This window comes from Malaclemys terrapin, chromosome 1 (assembly GCF_027887155.1).
Source record: "Malaclemys terrapin pileata isolate rMalTer1 chromosome 1, rMalTer1.hap1, whole genome shotgun sequence".
NCBI lineage: Eukaryota > Metazoa > Chordata > Testudines > Emydidae > Malaclemys > Malaclemys terrapin.
In genome coordinates, this window is record NC_071505.1 from 218,889,267 (window position 1) to 218,911,651 (window position 22,385).

The 22,385-nt window shown below is 42.7% G+C and overlaps 1 protein-coding gene across 3 annotated transcripts in view; it reads right to left on the reverse strand.

The window, feature by feature from the left end:
* EGFL6 (EGF like domain multiple 6) overlaps positions 1–21,038 on the reverse strand; it is a 62,460-nt gene extending 41,422 nt beyond the window's left edge. For 2 of the 3 annotated variants that reach the window (XM_054007665.1, XM_054007649.1), the window contains exons 1-5: positions 20,722–21,038; positions 11,078–11,187; positions 7,370–7,462; positions 3,358–3,477; positions 711–830 (exon numbers count right to left, since the gene is read on the reverse strand). In XM_054007665.1, the coding sequence (XP_053863640.1) occupies positions 711–830; positions 3,358–3,477; positions 7,370–7,462; positions 11,078–11,187; positions 20,722–20,798 (520 nt within the window). In that variant the 5' untranslated portion in view covers positions 20,799–21,038. The remainder of the gene's footprint in view (positions 1–710; positions 831–3,357; positions 3,478–7,369; positions 7,463–11,077; positions 11,188–20,721) is intronic. The other variant, XM_054007659.1, reaches the window with a different exon arrangement.
* Positions 21,039–22,385: the final 1,347 nt, after the last annotated feature.

Genomic DNA, 22,385 nt, shown 5'->3' on the forward strand with positions numbered 1-22,385 from the left:
CAAATGAACTTGTGTGCCTAATGATTTTTGTCGTGTGAAATGGAGTACAGTGTTCTGAAAATAAGTTTTTCTGATAGTCTCAAGCCAGTGGCACAGACAAACCTGAAGGAGTTCTTTTGCCCTCCCTTTAAGAAGACATAAGTATGAAGTTTAAGATTTCTGCTGTGTATCTAGTGCATGCTGTTGACTATGTTCCCTCTTAAAATTAAATAAGTATCCTTAGGGTTACCTTAAATGAAATAAAATGACCTTTGAATGTACAGATAACCTAACTGAAACAAGTGGTGATCTTCAGACAGAAACAAAGTGGAAGCCTTGCAGTCAGCTCTAAATATGCTATACAACTAGCAGTGGGCCCCCAGGTCCCAACTGTGGGGTCAATTGTGGCTTTGCCATGAGCCCTGAGCAAGGGGCTGTGCATTGTCGGGAAGGAGATTCTTATTTTACTTCTGCGCTGTTGGTCATTCGTCAGTGATGAGACTGACCTTTGGATCTTAAGCACATTACTATTCTTTCCTATGTTCTGAAAACAGTAGGGATAATTTCTTTGTCGCACACTGAAAACAAGAGGCCCTAATCTTGAGCCTGCGAGGAGGGATCAGTAGTCCAACACCAGCTGCCATACAGAGTTTAAGATTCAGGACTTCATTCTGAATGGGCTCTGCAGAAAAAATTGAGAGTAGGAAAAAAAAAAATCACGCCACACATACCTATACACGTCCTTCCATTTGGTCCCAACTGAAGTCCAGTTGATGGACACAAACACCGCACTTCCTCTTTGACTTCTTCGCACCCATACTGGCAGTTCACCATAGCACATGTCCTGGAATCTGACGACAAAACACACCCTTCTTGGAATCTAGACTGGAACAAGACCAGCCCTTTTCCTAAACTAAAAGACACAAATAAGTGCCAACTCCAAAGATCAAAATGCAAAATATCAAGTACAGCAAAATAAACCAACCAACTGTCATCACCTCAGTAGTGTTGCAGTAGGGGGATAATATCCCTAAACATAACATGTCCGTTCTCCTCACTCCACCCCCACAAACTGCTAAGTAGCCCAGCTTGTGACAGATTCAGGGCTGCCCCATGTAACTAATGTACCCCCATTCGTCTGCTTCTATGATAGAGCTGGGTGAGTGGTTGTACAAAAGACCTGGACAAGCATACCATGAATCTGTATTCCTCTGTCCAAAGTCCCAGTCAACTCAGGACTTTCTCTTCTGGGCCCAAGAGTTATCTGTCTACTGAGCCAGTCCACGTTCAACTCATAGGGCAGTAGATGGTTACAGAACATTATGGTGACCTTAATACCTGGTCTCATCAGGGGAACAACCACCACCTGCTGCCAGACCCTCTTACCCTGCACCCTTGCGTACACCCTCCAAAAACCTTTCCATTATCTCATTTGACCATTAGCACAAATAGATTTCCCTGTATGCAGGTAGATTGATCACTGCTACCAGATTCATTGAAGAGAACTGCATACCCCTCAAATCAGTGTGTTCACCAATACATCCCTCTGCAGCATGGGGTGACCCAGACCCACCACTGTGAACCATAACTGTACTCTGTATTTCTCTGCTTTTCCACCCTGTAGCCCCCACTTGTACACCCTAAACAGCCTCCCATGACTCCCCACCCTCCAGATCCATCCCAAGCCCCACACTTTCTAGGCTACGTCCTTGCCTCACATTGCCACCCACAGCAGCAGCACGGGATTCAAAGGGCTGTTTGCAAGCCACTGCTGTAAGGTCTGAGGCCTTTTTCTGCAGTCATATTAGGAGAGCAGCAGCCATGAACCAAGAAGCAGAAAGTCACATCCTCATACTCCACCTAAATTACATTACAACAATGTAATATCAGGCTGTTCAGAAGGCGCTCCTGTCCCAATAGCACCCACCCACTCACCAGGTACTATTAATGGCTTAGTGCTTCAGGGAGGAAGAGGAGGGCTGTGCCTAGCTTAAAGCTGGGTAGAAGACTGATTTGGGGTTTTTTTTTATTGTTGTAAATAAACCAGACACCAAGAAGGGCTGTGACTATGTGGGGTTTGTTCATGGAGCCCTGAAGAAGAGGAAAACGGACAGGGGACTGCATAGGGCCGCTGGCCGCAAGGGAGTGCTTGAGTGGTGGCCAGTGCATTACAGTATGTCGACAATGCAGCTGGAAGCATGTTTCCCATCTTGGGTTGACAGATGTGCTAGGTCAAGCAGAGCTAGCACACGAAAAATAGCAGTGTAGCAGGGGTCAGCAGTGGCTCAGGCTAGCCACTACGGAATGTACCAGGAATTCTGGCTGGGTTTGTGCTCTGGCAGCTAGCCCGAGCCACCCCCTGCACTACTCCTGACTACATGGCTATTTTTAATGTGCCAGCTCTACTTGAGCTGGCGCATGTCTGTCAACACAAGCTGGTAGACAGACAACACACCAGGAAAAGAGAGATGATGCAGGGTGCTACGAAGGACTATAACAAGAAGTAATAGGATAAAATTATGCATGGGAAAATGGAGGCCAAATATTAGGAAAAGTTTCTTAATGGTGGGATATATTAGTATGAAAGTCTTCCAAAGAAGTACTGTGAACACCAGGGCTTGGGTCGTGTCAGACAGAACTAGAGAGAGCACTAGAAAGTAATTTCTAGGATAGTAAATTGGCACTTTCACTTTGGGGTGGAAAAAGGCCATTCCAAAGTGGAAGAACACTGTTTCCCCATGTTTTAAGAAGCTTACTGAACACTGTGAACCTCACTAAAAATTCAGTTTGAATTCTGTATCTATAGTTTATTGTACTGGGCACATTCATCCCTAGTCAATAAGGATATTGGTCCCAGGATATCAGAGAGACAAGGTGAATGAGGGAATATCTTTTATTGGACCAACTTTTGCTGGTGAAAGAGACAAGCTTTGGAGCTTACATAGGTCGGAATAAGAGCTCTGTGTAAAATCAAAAGCTTGTCTGTCTCATCAACAGAAGCTGGTCCAATAAAAGATATTACCTCACCCGCCTTGTCTTTCTAATATGGCAGACTAGCAGAGTTGTGGACAGAGGCTATGCAAGCTACCCTACATTTGAACTAAGCCTGTAGAACTATCTAATGATTTTATTTTTAAGGACTAACATTCCCCTAAAAACACAACTGTACCCTAGATTAGTTTAATCTATCCCTTTAAAAATAGAGCCACAGGAGAGCACATCCTTTAGTGTTGACAGCACTAGGAACCTGAGAGAGATACCCTGTCACAGATAAACTAGCTGCCAGCCATCATTACACAGGAGTCATTTGTGATAAGATATTGATTGAATAATCTGTGTATCTAAATTACTACTTATCCTGCGATAAGTGTTACTTACTTGCACACGTGCCATCTGGCATGAGCATGTAGCCATTGAGACAATAGCACTTGTAGCTGCCATGGGTGTTCATACATCTATGCTCACAGGGACGTGGTTTCAATCCACATTCATTTGTATCTGCAGAAATAATTTGAATGAAATGAGTGCAGAGATTTTTGTTATTTTAAATATATGGTTATAATGTTGCTTCATGCCTAAAATTCCCCAAAGTAAAAGCCCTGGGATAGAAAATGAGCCAACCCTTTGCAAGAAAGGAATTCAGCAGACCATCTGCCTAAGTGAGTGCTATAAAAACTAGCAAGGAGAGCTGGCTGCACCTGACAGACTGCAATGCAACTTCTGGCAGACTGCAAGGGGAGAGAGAACTGCAATTACAATATTTGCTAACAGCAGGGTTTTTATTATTCTAGCTAGAGACTTTAGTCCCCCATCTGACATTCATAAAAAAAAAAAAAAGTGAAAACAAGTCAGTCACACAGCACGGGGAAAAGAGGACTACAAGATTTCTTGGGCCAAGCATCAGCTGTGATGTCGTGGCAAGAGCAAATCGTTAAGGGAGACAGAGGTGATCATATGTTAAGAATTGTCTGTTTCCTTAAAAAAACAAAACAAAACAACCAAACACCTCATGCAGCTGAGTTCTTTACCATTCTCAAAACCCAACCTGTCAATAAAATCTGAAAAGTATCAGTGTAGTTGAGGGTAAACGCACTTCTCATTTGGGGAATATGGAGTTTAGGTTAGTTTACCCACTTTTTTTTTTTAAACTACTCCTGAAAAGGGCAAGAAAGAAACAATATTAGTTTTTAATTGCCCAGGAACCAGCTTTTGTAGAGAAGGAAATCACCTAGCTGAATTTAATTTGCCTGGAGTGAAATACAGTGCTGACAATGGAGGCTACACTCCTGTTATATGTGAACAGTATCTGCATTTGTGACTTTCATAAACTGTTTGGCAACTGCCCCTCTTTCACTATTTTGAAACCTGTTAATGAACTCTTCAGTATTTGATAAACAAAATACATCACTGCACATAGTCCACACACAATGTGTTTACAGTAATGTGATTTCAATAAAAAAAAAATATCTCAGAGGGCTTAGTGGGCTCAATTCCAGTTCTAATGGTCTCAGCATCTGTTCATGTGTCAGTGTGGCCTGCAGGCCAGAGGAAAATCTCCAGGCCACAAAGAGCAAACCGTCTGGGTAGTGATATGTCTGCAAAAGTATTTGTCAGAGCCCATTCCAACAAAAAAAGGAAACATGATATTACTCAAAACATTGTTGTTTCATACATCTTTAGAGACACACCAATTTGGAAACTACAACTGAAAGTTTTGTAGCTACTACAGTTCCATGCAACAGCCAGGATTACTGTAACAAAGATGAGCAGAAATTTGTTTATTCAACTAGACAATGGAAACATTTTTCAAAGTGACTTATGAGCCTAAGTCCTATTGCCTTTCAATGATTCTTAGCCTCTTATGAAAAACAGGACTTAGGTGCTTTAGAAATTTTTACCCATTGCATATAGTCAATTTTATCATTTCCTCTAGAGTCAGTCAGTTAGTTTTTTCCTTGCTGAAAATTCCTTATAAATAGTGTCAACATGGAAGAAGAAAAATTGAAAGGCTTTTCTGAAGGGTTTTTCTAATAGCACCCTTCAAATAATGTTCTGCAGTGATCTCAGAAATTGGACTGTTTAATTTTTTTGCAAACTGTTAATATTCAAAGTTGACAATGTCCTTTTAATCTGATTGCTTAACATTTTAAAGCAGAGCGTAAAAACACTGTGAAAAAGTAACAGTATATTCCCTTTTCAAAATTTTCAAAGGCTACCTGTAAACTTATGAAGCCAAAACTATGCACTCAAGTTTCTGAATGTACAAGTTTGGATGTCCTAATTTTGGAGTTCTCAAAAATTCAAATTAGCATGTACAAACAAAGGGTATTTGCCCATGTAAATTGTGAAGTGTCCATCAAGTCAGTTCAGAAGAAAAACTTGTGGTCAAGGAACTAGAGTGGGATTTCTGGGTTCAATTCCTGTTTATGAGAAGTTCTTGTGGATCTTTGGGGAGGTCTCTAATCACTCTGCATCTCATTTCTCCATCCATAAAATGGGGAAGATAATTTATTTAATTAGTAAGATGCCTATACAAGACTCTAGGTGCCCTAACCTATACTACAATAAAATTTCAACAGCATGAAAATAATTCTGAGCAGGAACTCAGCAAGCCTACCATCTAGAGAACTCATTTCCACCCCTTAATTGTAGTGGGAAGCATGCTCTCAGCCCTGTCCACAAATCCTCTCAAACATGTGTCCTTTGAAGTGTGCCAGGCTATTTTGGACTAGTAGGGGTGCAAATTTATAATGCTTCCTTTCTTTCATGTCTATTCTGGCTATAAACTCTCGGATTATTTTTTTTACTATGCTTAAGCATTGTGCCTAGATCTTGATCAAGACCTTTTGGCACTACTGTACTATAAATAGGGTTGCCGACTTTCTAATGGCACAAAACCAAACACCCCTGCCCCGCCCCTTCTCCGAGGCCCCGTCCCCACTCGTTCCGTTCCCCCCTCCCTTTGTCGCTCGATCTCCCCCACCCTCACTCACTTTCACCAGGCTGTGGCTGGGGGTGCAGGCTCCGGCTGGGGGTGGGGCTGGGGATGAGGGGCTTGGGGTGAGGGAGAGGGTGCCAGGCTGGGGTGGGGGTTGGGGCGGGGGTTGGGGCTGTGTGGCTGGGGTATGGGGTCTGAGTGGGACTAGAAATGAGGGGTTCAGGGTGCGGGAGAGGGCTCTGGGCTGTGGCAGGGGGTTGGGCTGCAGGGGAGAGGGAGGACTCTGGCTGGGATGCAGGCTCTGAGTGTGGGGCTGGGGATGAGAGATTTGGGGTTCAGGAGGGGGCTCAGGGCTGGGGCAGGGGGTGTGTGGGGTCCCAGCAGCGCTTACTGTGACTCCCAGGAAGCGGCCGCCAGGTCCCTGCAGCCCCTAGGTGCATGGGCGGCCAGGGAGACTCCACGTGCTGCCCTTGTGCCCATCCTCACAGCTCCCATTGGCCGTGGTTCCCGGCCAATGGGAGCTGCGGAGCCGACGCTTGGGGTGGGGACACATGGAGCCTCTCTGGCTTCCCATGCACCTCAGGGCTGTTTCCGGGAGCCACAGGGAGCTTGCTTTAGCCCCAGACCTCCTCTGCACCGCTGACCAGACTTTTAATGGCCCCGTCAGCAGTGCCGACCAAAGCTGCCAGGGTCCCTTTTTGACCGGGCATTCTGGTCGAAAACTGGATGCCTGGCAACCGTAACTATAAACAATACAAAAACTGTTTGCATACATCTGATATTCTGAGCAAAAATATAGGACAGCCAACAACATACACCCCAAATCCTGGCTGCATGAGCAGAAGAAAGGAAATGTACAGGAGGGGTTCAGAACACTGAACACTTGCACTTTAAGTGGATTTTATATATTGTAAAGATACTGAAGAACAAGTATGGTTCAATGGCTTGGGCACTAGCCTAGGACCTGGGAAACCCCTAGTTTCAATTCCTTGCTCTGCCACAGCTGTCCTGACATACCTTGGGCAAGTCACTTAGCTGCTCTGTGCCTCAGTTCCCCCTCTGTACAATGGAGCTAATGGCACTGCCCTGTCTTACAGGAGTACCCTCAGTAAAAATACATGAAAGATTGTGAGGCACTCACATACTAGAGCGATGGGGGCCATGTAAGTACTATAGATAAGTACAGTATCTAGAAGAAAGATGTTTGTTGAGGGAACAGGTAAGTAGAATGTTCTCACTGAAGACTATTACCTGTTTTAGTTTCCATATTTATCCTTTAATCATCCATGACAATTCAGAATTCCTAAGTCAGTTAAAGTTGTAGCTGCAAACAAATGGCTGAGATTTCCCCTCCCCCACACACACACTTTTCCAAAGGGAGCTGAAGACAAGGAGACAGACTGTCAATGATCAAAGTCTCTTTTTTGGAGAAGAACTATAATGTGTACAAACCTTGACTGCAGGTTTTCCCTGTAAATCCAGGAAAACATTTGCATTTGTTTGGCCCCACGCACTCGCCATACTTGCACCCATGTTCACAGGTGGCTGGAGGACAAAACAGAGAGAAATTAAAGGTGTTGTTGCTAGAAGGTAGAGACATTTCTGCATTACAAGAGAACCTAGTGTGAACTAAAAGTTGTCAAAGTATTTAATCTGCATCACTCCATGATACCCAGAGGACATTTTAACTGAACAGGACAAAACTCAAGGCAGCACAGATAGTTTGCTCTGTCTGCACTGGTAAATTTTTGTAGAGTGGGGAGCAGGAGGAAGATACTGGCTAAGCATGAGCATGGGAGGGAAAAGAAGAAACTTGGCACTGATGTGGAGCAGAAGAGAGTAGCGTTGCAGGCAGAAGAGGTTGGCAGGGCTTTGGGGCTGAAGGGAAAGGAAGGGGAAGGAGATGGTGCTGCCATTGGCTAACAAAGAGCTGTATGCACTGAAAGGAATCTCATAGCTTTCTTCCTTCGTCCCCTCCAGAACAATCCCCTCACTTTCTTTCCCCCTGCCAAAAATGGGGTTGCATCAGTAAGAGGCTGCATCAATTTCCTCTTCAGCACTTTCCCTGTCCCTCAGCACAATGGAGCTTGACCGTAGGAGAGCGGGGAGCCACTGGAAGAATAGAGCTGTAATCTAAGGCAGCTGCCAGGGTTCTGCTACATCACAGTACATGTTTCTGCTCATCCATTCAAAGAGTTTACTTGCTGTGGGGGAGCAGGTGAATGGAAATATGTAAGGCTGTTAGAAGCTTAGAAATTTGGAACTAAAATGTGCATCTCTCAAAAAAAAGTCTCAAACTCATCTACATTCGTTCATTATCATGTGTTCGGAAGTGCTGTATTAGAGATATATTTAGCATTTTAAAACCCAAGAGTCAATTGTAATGTCTATTATTCATAAGGCAGAGGTCTGAGCTTTTCTCCCTTTTCTTCTGAATTCCCCCTCACTGTCCTTTGTCCATGCCTCTTCCTTCCTTTTTCTACCCACTCTGGAGTTCCACTTATGAACTTCTCCAGAGAGGCTTTATCTCTATAGAATACTGCTGAATTGTCTTCTTTTCTAAGCCATTCTAGAGCAGCTTCAGGTTACTGTGGATAAGCAGAGTCAGACTCTCTGCCAATTGATTTAGACCCCATGCAGTTCCCTTGGAAATCAGATTACATAAAGATTGAATTGGCACAGAATTTTTCTGATGTGTCTGAACATTTTCTAATTACGGGGTCTGACATGCCACCCGAGAATTGCAGTGACTGTCTGACACAATGCCCATGTAGCACAATATCTTTCTGTATGCAGTAGTAGGATGTTTAACATCTAATGGTAAAGCACACACAGTATTTAAAGTCTTCCCATATAGTATGAGCATACTGGAGAAACTAATGATGTCAAGACAGCTTCAAATACACTTGTGCATCCTGGTATGCAAAGAGAGCAAAAATTTAGGCCTGGATTCTAAATTACTAACTAAATGCTTTATTATGTCTTTGGACAGGGCAGTTGTATGTCCCATCCCACGCTGAGGGTTACATTTTTCTTTTAAAAGAATACCAAACAATTTGGCTAGATTTACTGGCAGGGGGGAATTTAAAATTACTCCTTCCATCTGCAAGGTCCTCCACACAAGGTTGACTCACTCTAAGGAAGGTCAGGCCAAATAGCTCGAACTCCTGCCAGGAACTTCATCGAAGCTCCCTGGTAGGAGAGCGAGCGAATGAGTGAGTGTGTAGAGCCATCAGAGACTCAGGAGCATATCTAGTCCATACTCTAAGTACTCTCTCCCTGTGTGGGGGTGCAGGTGTAAAAATAAAACCAAAAACCTTTGCTTTGTCCTGTTCAAGGTGAAATATTGCCTACCTAATTCAGTGCCCCCAACCTACTTGCTAGATTCACCTCTGGATTCTAGCCTCACCTTTATCTATAACCTTGCCTCTGGCTTGTGCATGGTGGTTACTAGGTTGTGCTTTATATCTTTTGTTCGGAAGCGGTTTCTTTTGGGAGAACCATGAAGTGCACTAGAGCCGATTATAAATTATGATACCTCTTCCACCTGTTAAGCCTGAACATTTATGAGTTTAAGCTTTTTTAATTCACAACCCAGAACATTATTAGCCAGTAGGTGGGTGCCCTTCTTTCTACTACTTCCAAATTGTTCTGAGGGCTTGGCACTTCTTTAAAAAACCTGCTCACATGTGCAAGAAATTCAGTGTGATTACTAGCATCAGTAAGTGCTACACAGCATGCAAAAGACTTAATGAACCAGTACTTTAAAATATACCCAGACTTTTAACTGTTTAATATTTCACTAACCATTATGGCTTAATTTTCAGTGCATCCAATATTGTACACCACTAAGCACTGCAGAACTGGAAAACTGCCATCTTAACATTTTTGGCATCCATGAGCTAGTGGGTTGTAAGAATGTCAGCTTTTGCTGTTCAAGATCTAGATCTCTCCAATCTCCCTTTTTGCTAAAGCAATAAAAAATAAGAGCAAAAATTTCAAATGTGTGTTCAATGTTAGGCACCTAAATTCTTGTCTAGACACCTAAATAAATACCTTGTCCCCCCTCCCTCAAACCAGAAATCTGCCAGGTGAAGAATTTCAAGAACTTGTCAAAACTGGACACCAATAGGAGGTCATCTGAATGCTTTTTGGGGAAAAAAGTGACTAGTTGCATTTGCTCATCCAAATTACTTTTGCTTATTGCCATATTTACCTCTGTGTATTCTTTTAGCACCAGAACTAGAGTTATACAAACAATGCAAAATTTTTAAGGAATCCCTTTGCTCAAGTTTTTTTTTTTAAACTAGCATTGCTATCTGAAAAGCATATTAATACAATTATAAGGAGAAAAGGTTTTTGGGCATCAGTCCCTTTTAGACCGCAGTCTACTGATTTTTACCAATTATACACTTTATTAAACTTCGACAGATAGTCAGCGCTAAGTTTATCGGCACAGCAGATGGAGGAGCTAAGAAATTGACTCCTCCTAAAGTCTGGCATTTTATGAGTTCATTGTGCTTTGCCTAAAAACAGCTGGGGAGAGATTTCATATTACCCTCTTCCTAGCATTTGTATGCCCTTAACAGATTGGAAGCCTCTTAAAAGCCATTGATCCTTCATGAAACCAGCTCTCTAGGGACCAGAATACTGGCTGGCAACATAAGTTCTATTCAGATGGACTTGTTGCTTGAATTTTATTCTCTTTTTAGAAGGGTGGAAACTATTGCTTCCCAGAGAATCTGAAGATAAAGGCTGCTACTTAATGAAAAGCATCTGTCTGTAAATATAATTTTAGTGATTACAGTCTGCATTTCTGATTTTTTGGATCTTGTTCTAATTTTCGATGGCTATCTTGGTACAGGCATTCTCCAATTCTCATCTTTCGGTGTTTATTGCAGAAGGTCAGGCCAGGTAATCCTAATGGTCCCTTCTGGCGTTAAAGTTATGAAGCTATTTTACTGGGTGCTTCTGTTTATCCAATTCTGCATTTTTAAAGGGACGCTCTCTAAAAAACACTTATTTGCTTCATGCTCCTACAGTATATTGAATCCTCACTTGTTCTGCTTCCTATAACCTCTGGTGGGCCCATAAGGAGCCACATTATTAAAAGCTAAGCACACAGTCATGAAGATGTCAATGGTTATTTGCTAATGTTACCTTCGCAATGCCCTTTGTTCTTTCTCCAGCCATAGCAGCACTCGAGCTTAGAACCGTAGCGACAAACCCCAGGCTGGCTCACACTCATCAGCTGCCTGTGACCTCTTGAGCTGTGCACGAAGCATAACATTAGCTGCAGCAGAGGAACACATTTTAATCCACCATCACACTGCCTCCTTTGCATGTTTTAATCAAATTTCATCCACCACCACACATTTTAATGTTGCTGACGTGTGTCACTGAAGTAGTCAGCAGGGTTCATTGAAGGGATGCTACATAGGCGGTTCAGGGTTTTAAAACTGTAACTAACTTACAGCTTTTCTATTAAAATTGCAAAGTAGAAAATAGGGCCAGATCCTCAGCTCGTACAAGTCAGTGTAGCTTCACTGGAGTCAATGGGGTGATTCCATTTTGCACCAGATGAGGAAATGGGCCATCGTGACTAATTCTACAATGCTAATGACCAAATTACAATACTTATGGAAAATCAGTGCTGCATAAATCCTGAGGTGGTTACTATGCAGTGATGGTTTTGGGGTCCCCCACCCGCCCATTAACCTCCCCCCCAGCCTATCTGTTTTTCCTCCTCCAACTCTTGTCCATAAGGTCTTCTGCCATTCAGCCACCTATGCACGAAACTCCGTCCCTGACCTGAAATCCCATGCGTCCACCCTCTTCTCCACACCCCTCCTTAATACACTTCTTTGACAAAGTCTACAAATATTTGTCCTTCCTCAAAGAAAATGTTGCCTCATTAGAGATAGTTCAGTAGCTAGAATTTCCAGGTGAAGGTGTGGGTATTTACAGGGCAATTTGTGGGAACACATAAGTCCTATACTGAAAATAAGACTCATGAATTTTTGTACTTCCTCTGATACATATTAACGTCATCGCATTATCTCCTGATGATAGTGTCATTAATGCCTGTCACCCTGTATTGAGTTGTAATATAAAACTTTTATTAGAGCAACTATGGAGTTACAATACTCATTACAGATTTCTCAGGCACTCATCCCCACAGGAACCAGTCACATAAATTAAGAGAAAAAGAATACTTCCAAAGATAGGGAATGATATTTCCCTCAGCAAAACTGCCTTCTGAAATGGAACTGTCACCAGAGGCAGGCCAGCCAGGAGACAGGTCAGCAGAAGGAATCCAAGAGCTCATAGTTATTGGCGAGCCTAAACAAAGTGTTGTATCTCACCCTGGGGCAAAGACTTGGGAGTCTGATGGAGCTCTGTAAAGTCTATTCGATAGAGGTTTTTATAACACGCTCACCACTATAGTATCTGAGCGCCTTCCAGCAGTGCATTAAGGCACGTGACTCATCTCTCACGTAGTGCTTATTCTCTCATTCCTCTCCTCAAAGGAAGAAGCATGTGCAGTGAAGTGTCTTGGTCTGTGGGGGTGCGTCTTAAAATATAAATATACCTGTTGCTATAGGTTTGTTAGAAAAGGCAAGATCAAAGAAATGTCTTGCTGATCGTTAGTTCTTGGAAGGTCATGTCAGGTTTCATTGAAGCCTGCTACCATAATGGCTGTAGAAAGATGATACTGTAACCCATGAACCTCCTGCGTGTGGTGTTCGGTCCTCTGTAGTGGCACTGAGACCACTTAGCCAATGCTGTAGCAAACTCATTAATTTCTAAGGGCCAGGTAGCTTTTAGCTCATGCAGTAGAGGCTCATGCACTAAGCTTCAGAGATCCCAGGTTCGATCCCGCCCACTGACGACCGGGGTCTGTCGGTGCTGCAGTGCCACCTATGGCTGGCTGACACCATTAACTTTACAAATGCATGTTAAAGTTTCTGATGTCATTCCAATAATCAGTTCATTATTCATAGCCTCTGAATTTGGGGCTGTTTGGTTTTTATTCAAAAAAACTTTGCCTTTCCCTTTCTTTAACAAATGAATATTCCTTTGTAAAACTCAAGGGGCAGATGCTGAGCCAGTGTATATCAGCACAGTTCCATAGACTTCAATGATGTTCTGTGCCTTAATATTGAGGGAAGGCATTTTATGCAACTCAGATTAAAAGAAATTCTGTTGGGGGTGTATTTTCTACTTTAAAAATCATTCTACTTATGGCTAAAAAGCTTTCTGTTAGGAAAGGGTCTTGAAAACACACCTGAGTCTGTTCTGCCCATGTAGACAAATGACACTACTCCAAAGTCTTCTGCAGGAGTCAGGAATCTCATGTGTGATATGAAGAGATTAATGCACAAACCATTAATTCAGTACAAGAATCTAATGGTTTGAGGTAACTGACACTGCACTCCATATTACCATTCTTATATAAAATTCCCTGGATGTACCATGGCTTGATATTGCAGGAACTGCAGATAAAAAGATTACATTTTCCACTAAATCTTCAATATTTTTGTGACTCTCAGGTCCCAGAAGATGAACATATTCCACTAATCAAATTTTTGATTTGAGGACACACAAGGAAAAATTTATCCAGACCATCCTGCCTCTTTAAGGACATGACAGAATACTCAGTTGGTGAGGGGAGATTTAGCTGTCTGGCCATGGATTTTGTTTAAGAGCAATCCAGCTCTAGTCTTCAATATCAGACCATACCTACGGATTCCTCCTTGGAATGGAAGAATGTAGGCATTGCTACAGAAGATCAGGCCTCTTCCCCACTGTGGTCAGTACCAGAGGCTTCACAGAGAGGTGCAAGAAATCCAGCCGAACACAGGTTGGGATCACCTGTCCCTAGAGGACCTTTTTCACTATTCCCCGTGCATCAATCAGATTTATCCCCATTATTGGATGATACCCTGAAGCACAAGAGTTTATATCCTTGCCAAACTTGAAGAAATATAGTAAATCCATCTCAGTCTCCATTTGCTCTAGAGTAGCACAAGCACCATTCTGTCCACATCACCAAGAGAGATGTCTCAACTCATCCCCCTTCTTTGAGATACACCAGGATCAATGATGAATTTAAAAGCATTAAAGACCTGAATTGCTGAGGAATAAACCTTTTGCCATTAAGCAATGAGCCTGTCACCCCCAGCTCACAAGCTTCATTGAGAACAAATGCCCTAATGTAATCTATGTTTCTTTTAGTTTTTTTGGTTTTGTTTTTAAATTGGAAGGCCTAGCTACTCTGATCCTTTAAATTCCAGTGACAATATTTCATGCAAGACTTCAGACCTAACAGAACAAATCAGCAAATATTCCAGTGATCTCACTTCTGGATACAGCTAAGCCAACCTCTTTCCAAAGGAGCCATTAATTTTAGAGGCCTGACAGGAGAGGCTCCAGGCCTATTTTTCTGAAGTGCTGAGGTCTCAGAAGTCCCACTGAAGCAAACGGGAGCTGTTCATACTCAACATTTTTTGATAACAGGCCATAATCTTTCCTGAGATGTGCACCAACCCTGGAAGTATCCAAAACTGGAGAACGCTTTTGGCCAAGTGGTGTGTAAGCCTTTGGTGAAACTGGAAGACCAATAATAAGATGTGGTATATTTTTGAACTGGAAATAAAGGGGAGTAGAAAATTATCAAAAAATTAAGAATAAAGAAAGCAGAGTAGCAAGACTATTTCCATGGTTGCATGAAGGGCTGCATCCTATCACCAGCTCCAAAGTGATGCATTTCCTCAGATGGTTATCTGTTTTCTTTATTGCAGCTGTAAAGTTTGACAATCAAGGCTATTTCCCACCATTTTGAATTACTTGTTTCAATCTAGTCAGTCTCAACTAAAACAAAACAATAAAAGCAGACACTCAAAAAGCTTTTCCGTTGTGCAGCTGCAGTTAGAAAGTTAAAAGGCAGAAAGAAATGGTACATATTCATGGATAGGATGAAGTGGGCATTCACCCACGAAAGCTTATGCTCCAATACTTCTGTTAGTCTTAAAGGTGCCACAGGACCCTCTGTTGCTTTTTACAGATTCAGACTAACATGGCTACCCCTCTGTTACATGGATAGGAGGTAACACAGCCTAATTCTCATTGACACTGATGTCTTTTGACATGCCTCTGGCATTGGAAAGAAGCATTAAAGTCAATGTAAATGTAGGTAACATACACCTTAAGGTGCCTGCTCCATTTACACTTTACAGAGTGGTGTAAAAACACATAGGGTAGTTGCGAATCAGGCCCACTGTGCTGATAATAGAGGAAGTACATAGCCATGAAGGCATTAGAAGAAAGACATATCAAGTGGAACATGGGGAAACATTAGGAATGTTTGCAGAAGTACTGATTAAAAAACAAAAGCTGAACTATGCACACAATGAAAAAATAAGGAAAAATCACATGCGGCCAAATTCATCACTGGTACAAATGCACTGTGTATTCCATTGAAGCCAATGGAATAGTACCAGGATGACTTTATATAAGGAAAAATATTAGAAAAAAAGATTTAAAAAACTGACTTCTTGTCTCTCTCTATCCTTATTTCTAAACACACATGGCAGTGCAGTCCCACTGACAGGTTGTTTTTTTTGTTCTATGGAGGAATATATGCACATGTATTTAACCTTATCTTGAAATGGCTCAGAGTTTTAAAATGTAAATGAATGATTCTGATTAGACTGTAGAACTATACGGCTAGAGTATTGTGCAACTGAATCTATAGGTAGCACAGTGCACTGAGAACTCTGGGGGAGTTCTGCACCACTGCACTCACATAGAATTCATGTGCTGGGCAGAATTATTCCCCCCTCCCCCCCAGAAAATACATTCTGCAGGAAAGTTGCTGCAGTTATGCCTTTTAGAGGAGCCACTGCGGTGCCAGAACAGAGCAATTGCTCCCAGGCCAGCCCCAACTGCGCACAGGGAAGAGAAGCTGCCTTCCTCACAGTGCCTGCCCATGAGGTCAGGTCAGGAGACACGGTATATGGGGGGAGGGGGGGACGGACAGCATGGGACACATGGGCTGCGTGTCACAGACTGGGGGGCTGAATTGGAGTGGGGGTGCAGGGTCACATGGGGTTGGTGGGATGGCTGAGTAGGGGTATAGGGCCACTTTGGGATAGGAAGGAGGGGGTACAGGGACACATGGAGACAGGGAAAAATGTGCCTAACTGAATGAAAGAGGCTAGGGGTCAGCCAGGGTCTGCATGGTGGAGGATCCCTAACAATCCATCCCTTTCCAAAAAAAACCCCCTCAAACCCCTGTTCCATACTTCTGCCTACATCCAACAACCCTCCAAGTTCACATCTAGGCTCCTTCCCTTTCCCTCAGCTCCTCCATTACCCCGACTCAGCCAAGCCTTTGCACTGCTTCAGAAGGGTGCGGGAAATACATTTCTGTATTATAGTTTAGATGTATTACTCAGAATTCTGTATTAATATGACTAGTAAGGAATCTATTTGACAAAAAAAAAAAAACATTTCCTGGATCTTTTTTGTTGTCTGTATTGTTACAGACATAGTTGCTGACAAGTATTTTGAAATAAATTACCAAAATAATTGAAGCTGATGTGATTATATTGTTATTTTGACAAATAAAATGTGCAGAATTTTAAAATATTGTATGCAGAATTTTAATTTTTTGGTGCAGAATTCCCCCAGGAGTAACTGAGGAAGTGACCCAATCAGTGTTAAGGATGATATGAGAAAAAAAAATAGAGTTGGCTCTCTTCTTACCCCAGACTATATTGCTAACTTGTGACAGATACACCCATAAATAATAGGTATGCTTTATGGTATGTACTGTATACATACACTTAAGCACTGTGTCATTTGAAGCCGTGTCTTTGTTTTACTTTGAGTTATGACCTCTCATGAAAAACAAATCAATCTGCACAAATCCCTGTCATTTATCTTCTGTTATCATTTGATTTAGTTGGGGTTGGTTCTGCTTTGAGCAGGGGGTTGGACTGGATGACCTCCAACCTTAATATTCTAGGATATTCCCAACTTTGCCCTAGCCAACTCTGGTTATGAGACATGGGGCTGGTCTACACTGGGGGTGGGTGGGGGGGAAATCAATCTAAGATACGCAACTTCAGCTACGCAAATAGCGTAGCTGAAGTCAAAGTATCTTAGATGGAATTAGCTGGGGTCCACACGGCGCAGGTTCCACGGCCGTGGCTCCCCCGTCGACTGCGCTACCGCCGCTCGCTCTGGTGGAGTTCCAGAGTCGACGGTGAGCGCGTTCGGGGATCGATATGTCGCATCTTAACGAGACGCGATATATCGATCCGGGATAAATCGATTGCTACCCGCCGACATGGGGGGTAGTGAAGACGTACCCATGGGGAAGCTTCAGCTTCAGCGAGAGCTCCTTCAGAACCCTAGGAGGAATTCTGTCTGAGTCAGCAAGAATTTGCCTAAGGTTTCCATCATGCTCTTCCTCCTCCTTCCAGCCCCTTCCCCCCCACCTCAAAAAACCCTCTACAGCATGGTTATGCCTCAAAGGCACAACTCAGCCCTGGTTTTTTTTACCCTTTAAATAACTGTAGACTGTTTTCATGCCCATCTCCCTCTAATCACATTATACAAATCTAGTTCTTTTAATTCTTTCTCTAATATTTAGCCATTCTTTTCAGCATGTCACCATTTTGTCACTATTCTCTGAACTGTTTCCAGTTCAAATATATTTTCTGGTAATGAAAGACCTAGAACTGAACACAGTATTCAAATGGATTGATTCTACAGTCCTTTTGCTTACAACATTCCCGTCTAAATCAATGGGAGTTTTTCCTGAATTAGTACTGCAAGACTAGGGCCTAGGGTGAAATCCTGGCCCCAATGAAATCAATGGAAGTTTTACCAGAATTTCATCCCTAATATGTAGAATAACCTGAACTTTAAAGAAAAGATCCATTTTCATCTGCTCCACAATGATGCCTCTGACCACACTGCAAAAATCTAATCGATCTTTTCTTCTCATCTTTCTTAGCTCTCTGCAAGCTTGTTTCTTAACAATTTATGACCTGTATGTTTCCTTTTGTTATCATTTCTTTCCAGGACTCGGCCTTTTCAGTGACTGATTATTTTTCCTTTTAGAAAAATATTAGTATTAACTTCAGTTTTTCAAGGCTGATTCTAATTTTGCTATTTTCTGTTCATATTTCTAAACTCTATAGGACACTTGGTATTTTTGAGTCCCTTTAATTTAGTATCCTCTACAAAATTTATTTAATATGCTGTTTAACCCTTCTATCTAGATGTTTAAAGTCTGTTTTTATTAGAACAAGATGCAACTCTGATCTTGGCCAAAAAAAACCACTGGGAACCGCCACCACCAATCTGTCTTGTCATACCTATGCATTAGACATGGAGCAAGCATCAGTCTTCAAATTTCCTGGTTTAATGTTATATAATTGAGGTTTTTATACAACACATCACTGGTTCAGCTAAAAAAAAAAAAGAAACATTTTCTGTTGAAATGCTTTCATTCTGCAATTTCAGGCCTCTGAAAAAGCTTGAAACACAAATGCATAAAACCTCAAGAAATAACTAACTCAAACATAATGCTGGTTACGGATGCCCTGCTTGAAGTGCAAAATGTGTTTTCTATATGAGCAGCTCTGGAGTTCATACACTTGAGTTCCTGTTCAGTTCCTGAAAAACTGAGCACTTGACAGCTCTGAACATGCTGGAACAGCACACTTCCACTAGCTGATAAGAAACATACCAGTTCATGATCCTAATGCTAAACAAATAAACCATGCTACATCTTGAAAACTTCATCTCTAATTGCTATGAATTCTCCTTTTTAATAGTTACTATTTTATTGGGGTCTTTATGGCTTTTTGGTTAACTCTGAATGTGAAACCCTGGAAAAGTTTGTCTGATACTGAATAACTTCGTTAATTCCCTCTCAAAATTGTATGCTGGACCTTACCTCGATGTTCTCCTTGTGGGATACAAATGTCTAAAAACCTTTAACATATGGTTATTAAGAGTGTCTACTTCTACAAGCAAATTTAAGAGAAGGACAATTTATAGCTTTCTGTATTTTGCTTACCCTCTTTGTATTCATCTATATCTCCTGAGTTTTTTTAAGTTAGAGCCAGAGCCATCCCCAGTGTAATCCCATTGACTTCAGCGGAATTACTCCAGGGAAAGTTTAGTCTATAGTCTGTAAAATAGAGGGAAGGTCTTAATAACTGTCTCTTCAGTAGCGTTATACTTAGGGTGACCAGATGTCCTGATTTTATAGGGACAGTCCTGATATTTGGGGCTTTTTCTTATGTAGGCGCCTATTGCCACCCACCCCCGTCCCGATTTTTCACCCTTGCTATCTGGTGAACCTAGCTATACTCAGAGCTGTACCAACAAGCAGTTCTTAATTTAAACACATTTATCTGCACCTACTTACTGGAAAATGCTTGAGGGTTTGATGCATCCAGAGCTCTGGGGGAAAACACATGAAGATATAGATGCCTATGGAAAGTCTATTAAATCCTTGTCAGTCAAAGTACCATACAAGAATCTCTCTGCTTAGGCAGCAACAGCATAAATAGGAAAAGCTGATCACCACAAACCGCTGCTTGCACCAAATCAAAGTTCAAGACGATCATTGCCCTCCAGAATCAGCTGCTGCAACAGCCACTGATAAGAAACCAGTTAAAGAAGGAAAAAGCAAAAGCAGAAGTTCAAACCTGAATTGAATAATACACATTAAAGCTAGTGATAGGCTCGAAACAAAACTCCAGGTATGGCCACCCATGAAGTTGCAAATTCCTAACTAGAATCCCCTCCTCACTATCTTTATAATGGATCAACCTAAAACTCTAGATCCAAATGCTCCAAAACTTTGCAGTGTTAGGAATCTGATTCTGAAATGTTCAGCTTGGGTCTCTCTCTAATTTCAATTCACATAATATATGTTTTACACTTATACCTAGGTATCATGAGATAGGTACATCTATTTGTAATGTACCAATGTACATGCATTACCACATGTATAGCAATACACATCCAATACACACACATTATATAATCCATCCCCAACATATATGTTGTTAAAAAGGATCATCATGTAGAGGAATAGGGGAAAAACTTAAATTAACATACATTTGAGTAGAACTGGGAAAATACTGAAGAAAAAATTGCAAGTACTGTATTAATTTAAAAAAAAAAATCAACAGCCCTTTGTATTAGTTTTCTGTTATCATTAGTACAAGTGATTTTTCTTGTTCTCATGAATGGTTGCAGAAAGCAAAACAGTCTCACCAGGAGAGGTAGACAGGTGTCTGTGCAAATGTTCATAGGAAAAGTGTTTCTATCGCCACCTTGATATCTCTGATTTCCTTCCTCTTAATTTGAAGAGATTCACTCACCCATCAGAGCAGAAACACATCCCCGACAGCGAACCGTGGAAGAGACGGCCAAAGCAAACAGCTGGCGGACAACCCACAGGGTGAAATATGTCCCAGGAAGCGTTCAGCAACCAGATGAGACAAACCAACACATCTGTACTGCGCCCGTTCCCTGATCGCTGGCCAGCAGAAACAAAGAGCGGACACTCGGCGCATTAATGGTTCGCACGACTTCTGCTCTAGTCACTGCAGAGAGCTTGTCCCGCTCTCGCCTAGGGTCTGAGCGCTCCTTCGCTGGGAGAGACAGGCAGACCACCCCCCAATTTCACCTTCCCCTGCATGACCCCCGCGGGGCTTCCGTGCAATGCAGAGGAGAGCAGTGCCCTGGGCCGGTCCTGGTCTACTAACCTGGCTGTGTCAGCAAATCCGCGGGTAACAAAGGGCAGCAGGGTGGCTAGCAAAGCGCTGCAAGCGATCGGCCCCATGTCTGAGCTGCCCTTAAGGAGAAGCGGGGGGGAAGCTCTGTGCTGCTGCCTTTGTGGGTGTGATTTGCCTCCCCCTCCCTCCAGTGCCAGCTCGGGGCTCCTGAGCGAGGTTTAGCAGCAGCCAGGGACAGCCAGCACCGGCGGCGGGCGGGTGAGCAGAGGAGGATTGCGGGAAGCTCCGCCAGCGGGGACATCCACACCGCTGCCCCCCACCCTCCCAAACGCTGCTAGTCCGGGATCTGGTTAAATAAAACACGGGTAGGCTGGGGGCGGGTCACTCGCTTCCACCGGGGGACCCGCCTACAGCAACACACGCTGGGCTTTGCACGCTGCTGCCGCTTCAAAGCAAGTGACATACAGTGACATACAGTGACCGGGTTGGGCCCAACCAACCCAGTAATTAACTCCCCCCAACCCACCGCAAAGAGAGAGAAAAGAAATTCAGCATTACCCAGATTCTTTCTTGCCGAGAGGAGGGGAAGGAAGAGAAAGGCAGACGGTGTTTAACACAGCTTCACCTGTGAAGTGGAGGCTGATGGCACCTAATTCAGGAAGTAAAACAAGGGTGACACTGACAAGTCCGACTCCTGACAAACCCCGCTTACAGAAGTGGTTAATCATGGACAGTACAAATTCCCATAAACATTCCCACGCGTTTTGTGCTGGCTTTCTGCAAACAGCGATTGATTTTAGTGGTGCAAACATGAAGGAAAGTGAATTTCAGGCATAAGTGTATTTACAAACCAAGAGTTTCATGTTTGCATTTATGGGTATTCTCTCCTCCAGCTGCCCCCGACCCCCCCTGCCATGGCAAACATTTATTGTTATTTAACATGTTTAGTATGACAATGCCTAAGACCAGCCAAGAATGGGACTCCCTTGTGCTAGACACTGTACAAACAGAGCGGGAGATGGTCCCTGCCCTGAAGGGCATGAGCATTCATTCTTAACACATCCCACCAGGGGTGCTGGAACAATTTATATAATGGGGTGCTGAGCCTGTAAACCCTGTATATAATGGAAACCACTTCAAACAGGGGGCAAAGCAGCACCTCCAGCAACCCTGGTTCCAGCACCTATGCATCCACATATTTCCATTTTCTTTTCTAGATAACTTTGGAGATAAGAAGCTGTTGAACTTCATAGGGAATCTTGGCATTTGTTATATATCTAGTATTCTCCTGAGCTATTTTTTCTTCCAGAGACATTTAGACATGCCTCTATACCTTTGGTGGATTTCCAGCTTTCACATTCCTATACTAAGGTGGAAATAACATTTAAGTTAAAGAGTGAGTTTGGTCTTTAAACTATAGATTTTCAGTGACCAAGTCTTGTTCAAGCTAATGAAAGCAGCTGCCACCTTGCCAATTCATGACATTATTTCCTTCTGGACATCCCCCTGGGCTTCAGTGCTACTGCCAAGATATGAGAATTGACTCACCCCGGTATTCCTTTGCCTTCTAACATAATGCGTGAGTTCAGAGCTGCTGGGGTTCTCAGATTTATTTATTTTTCATAACTATTAACCCTTTCTTTTGTGATACTTTCAATCTTGACTTGCACGTTGGCTGAACAGTCACTCAAAAG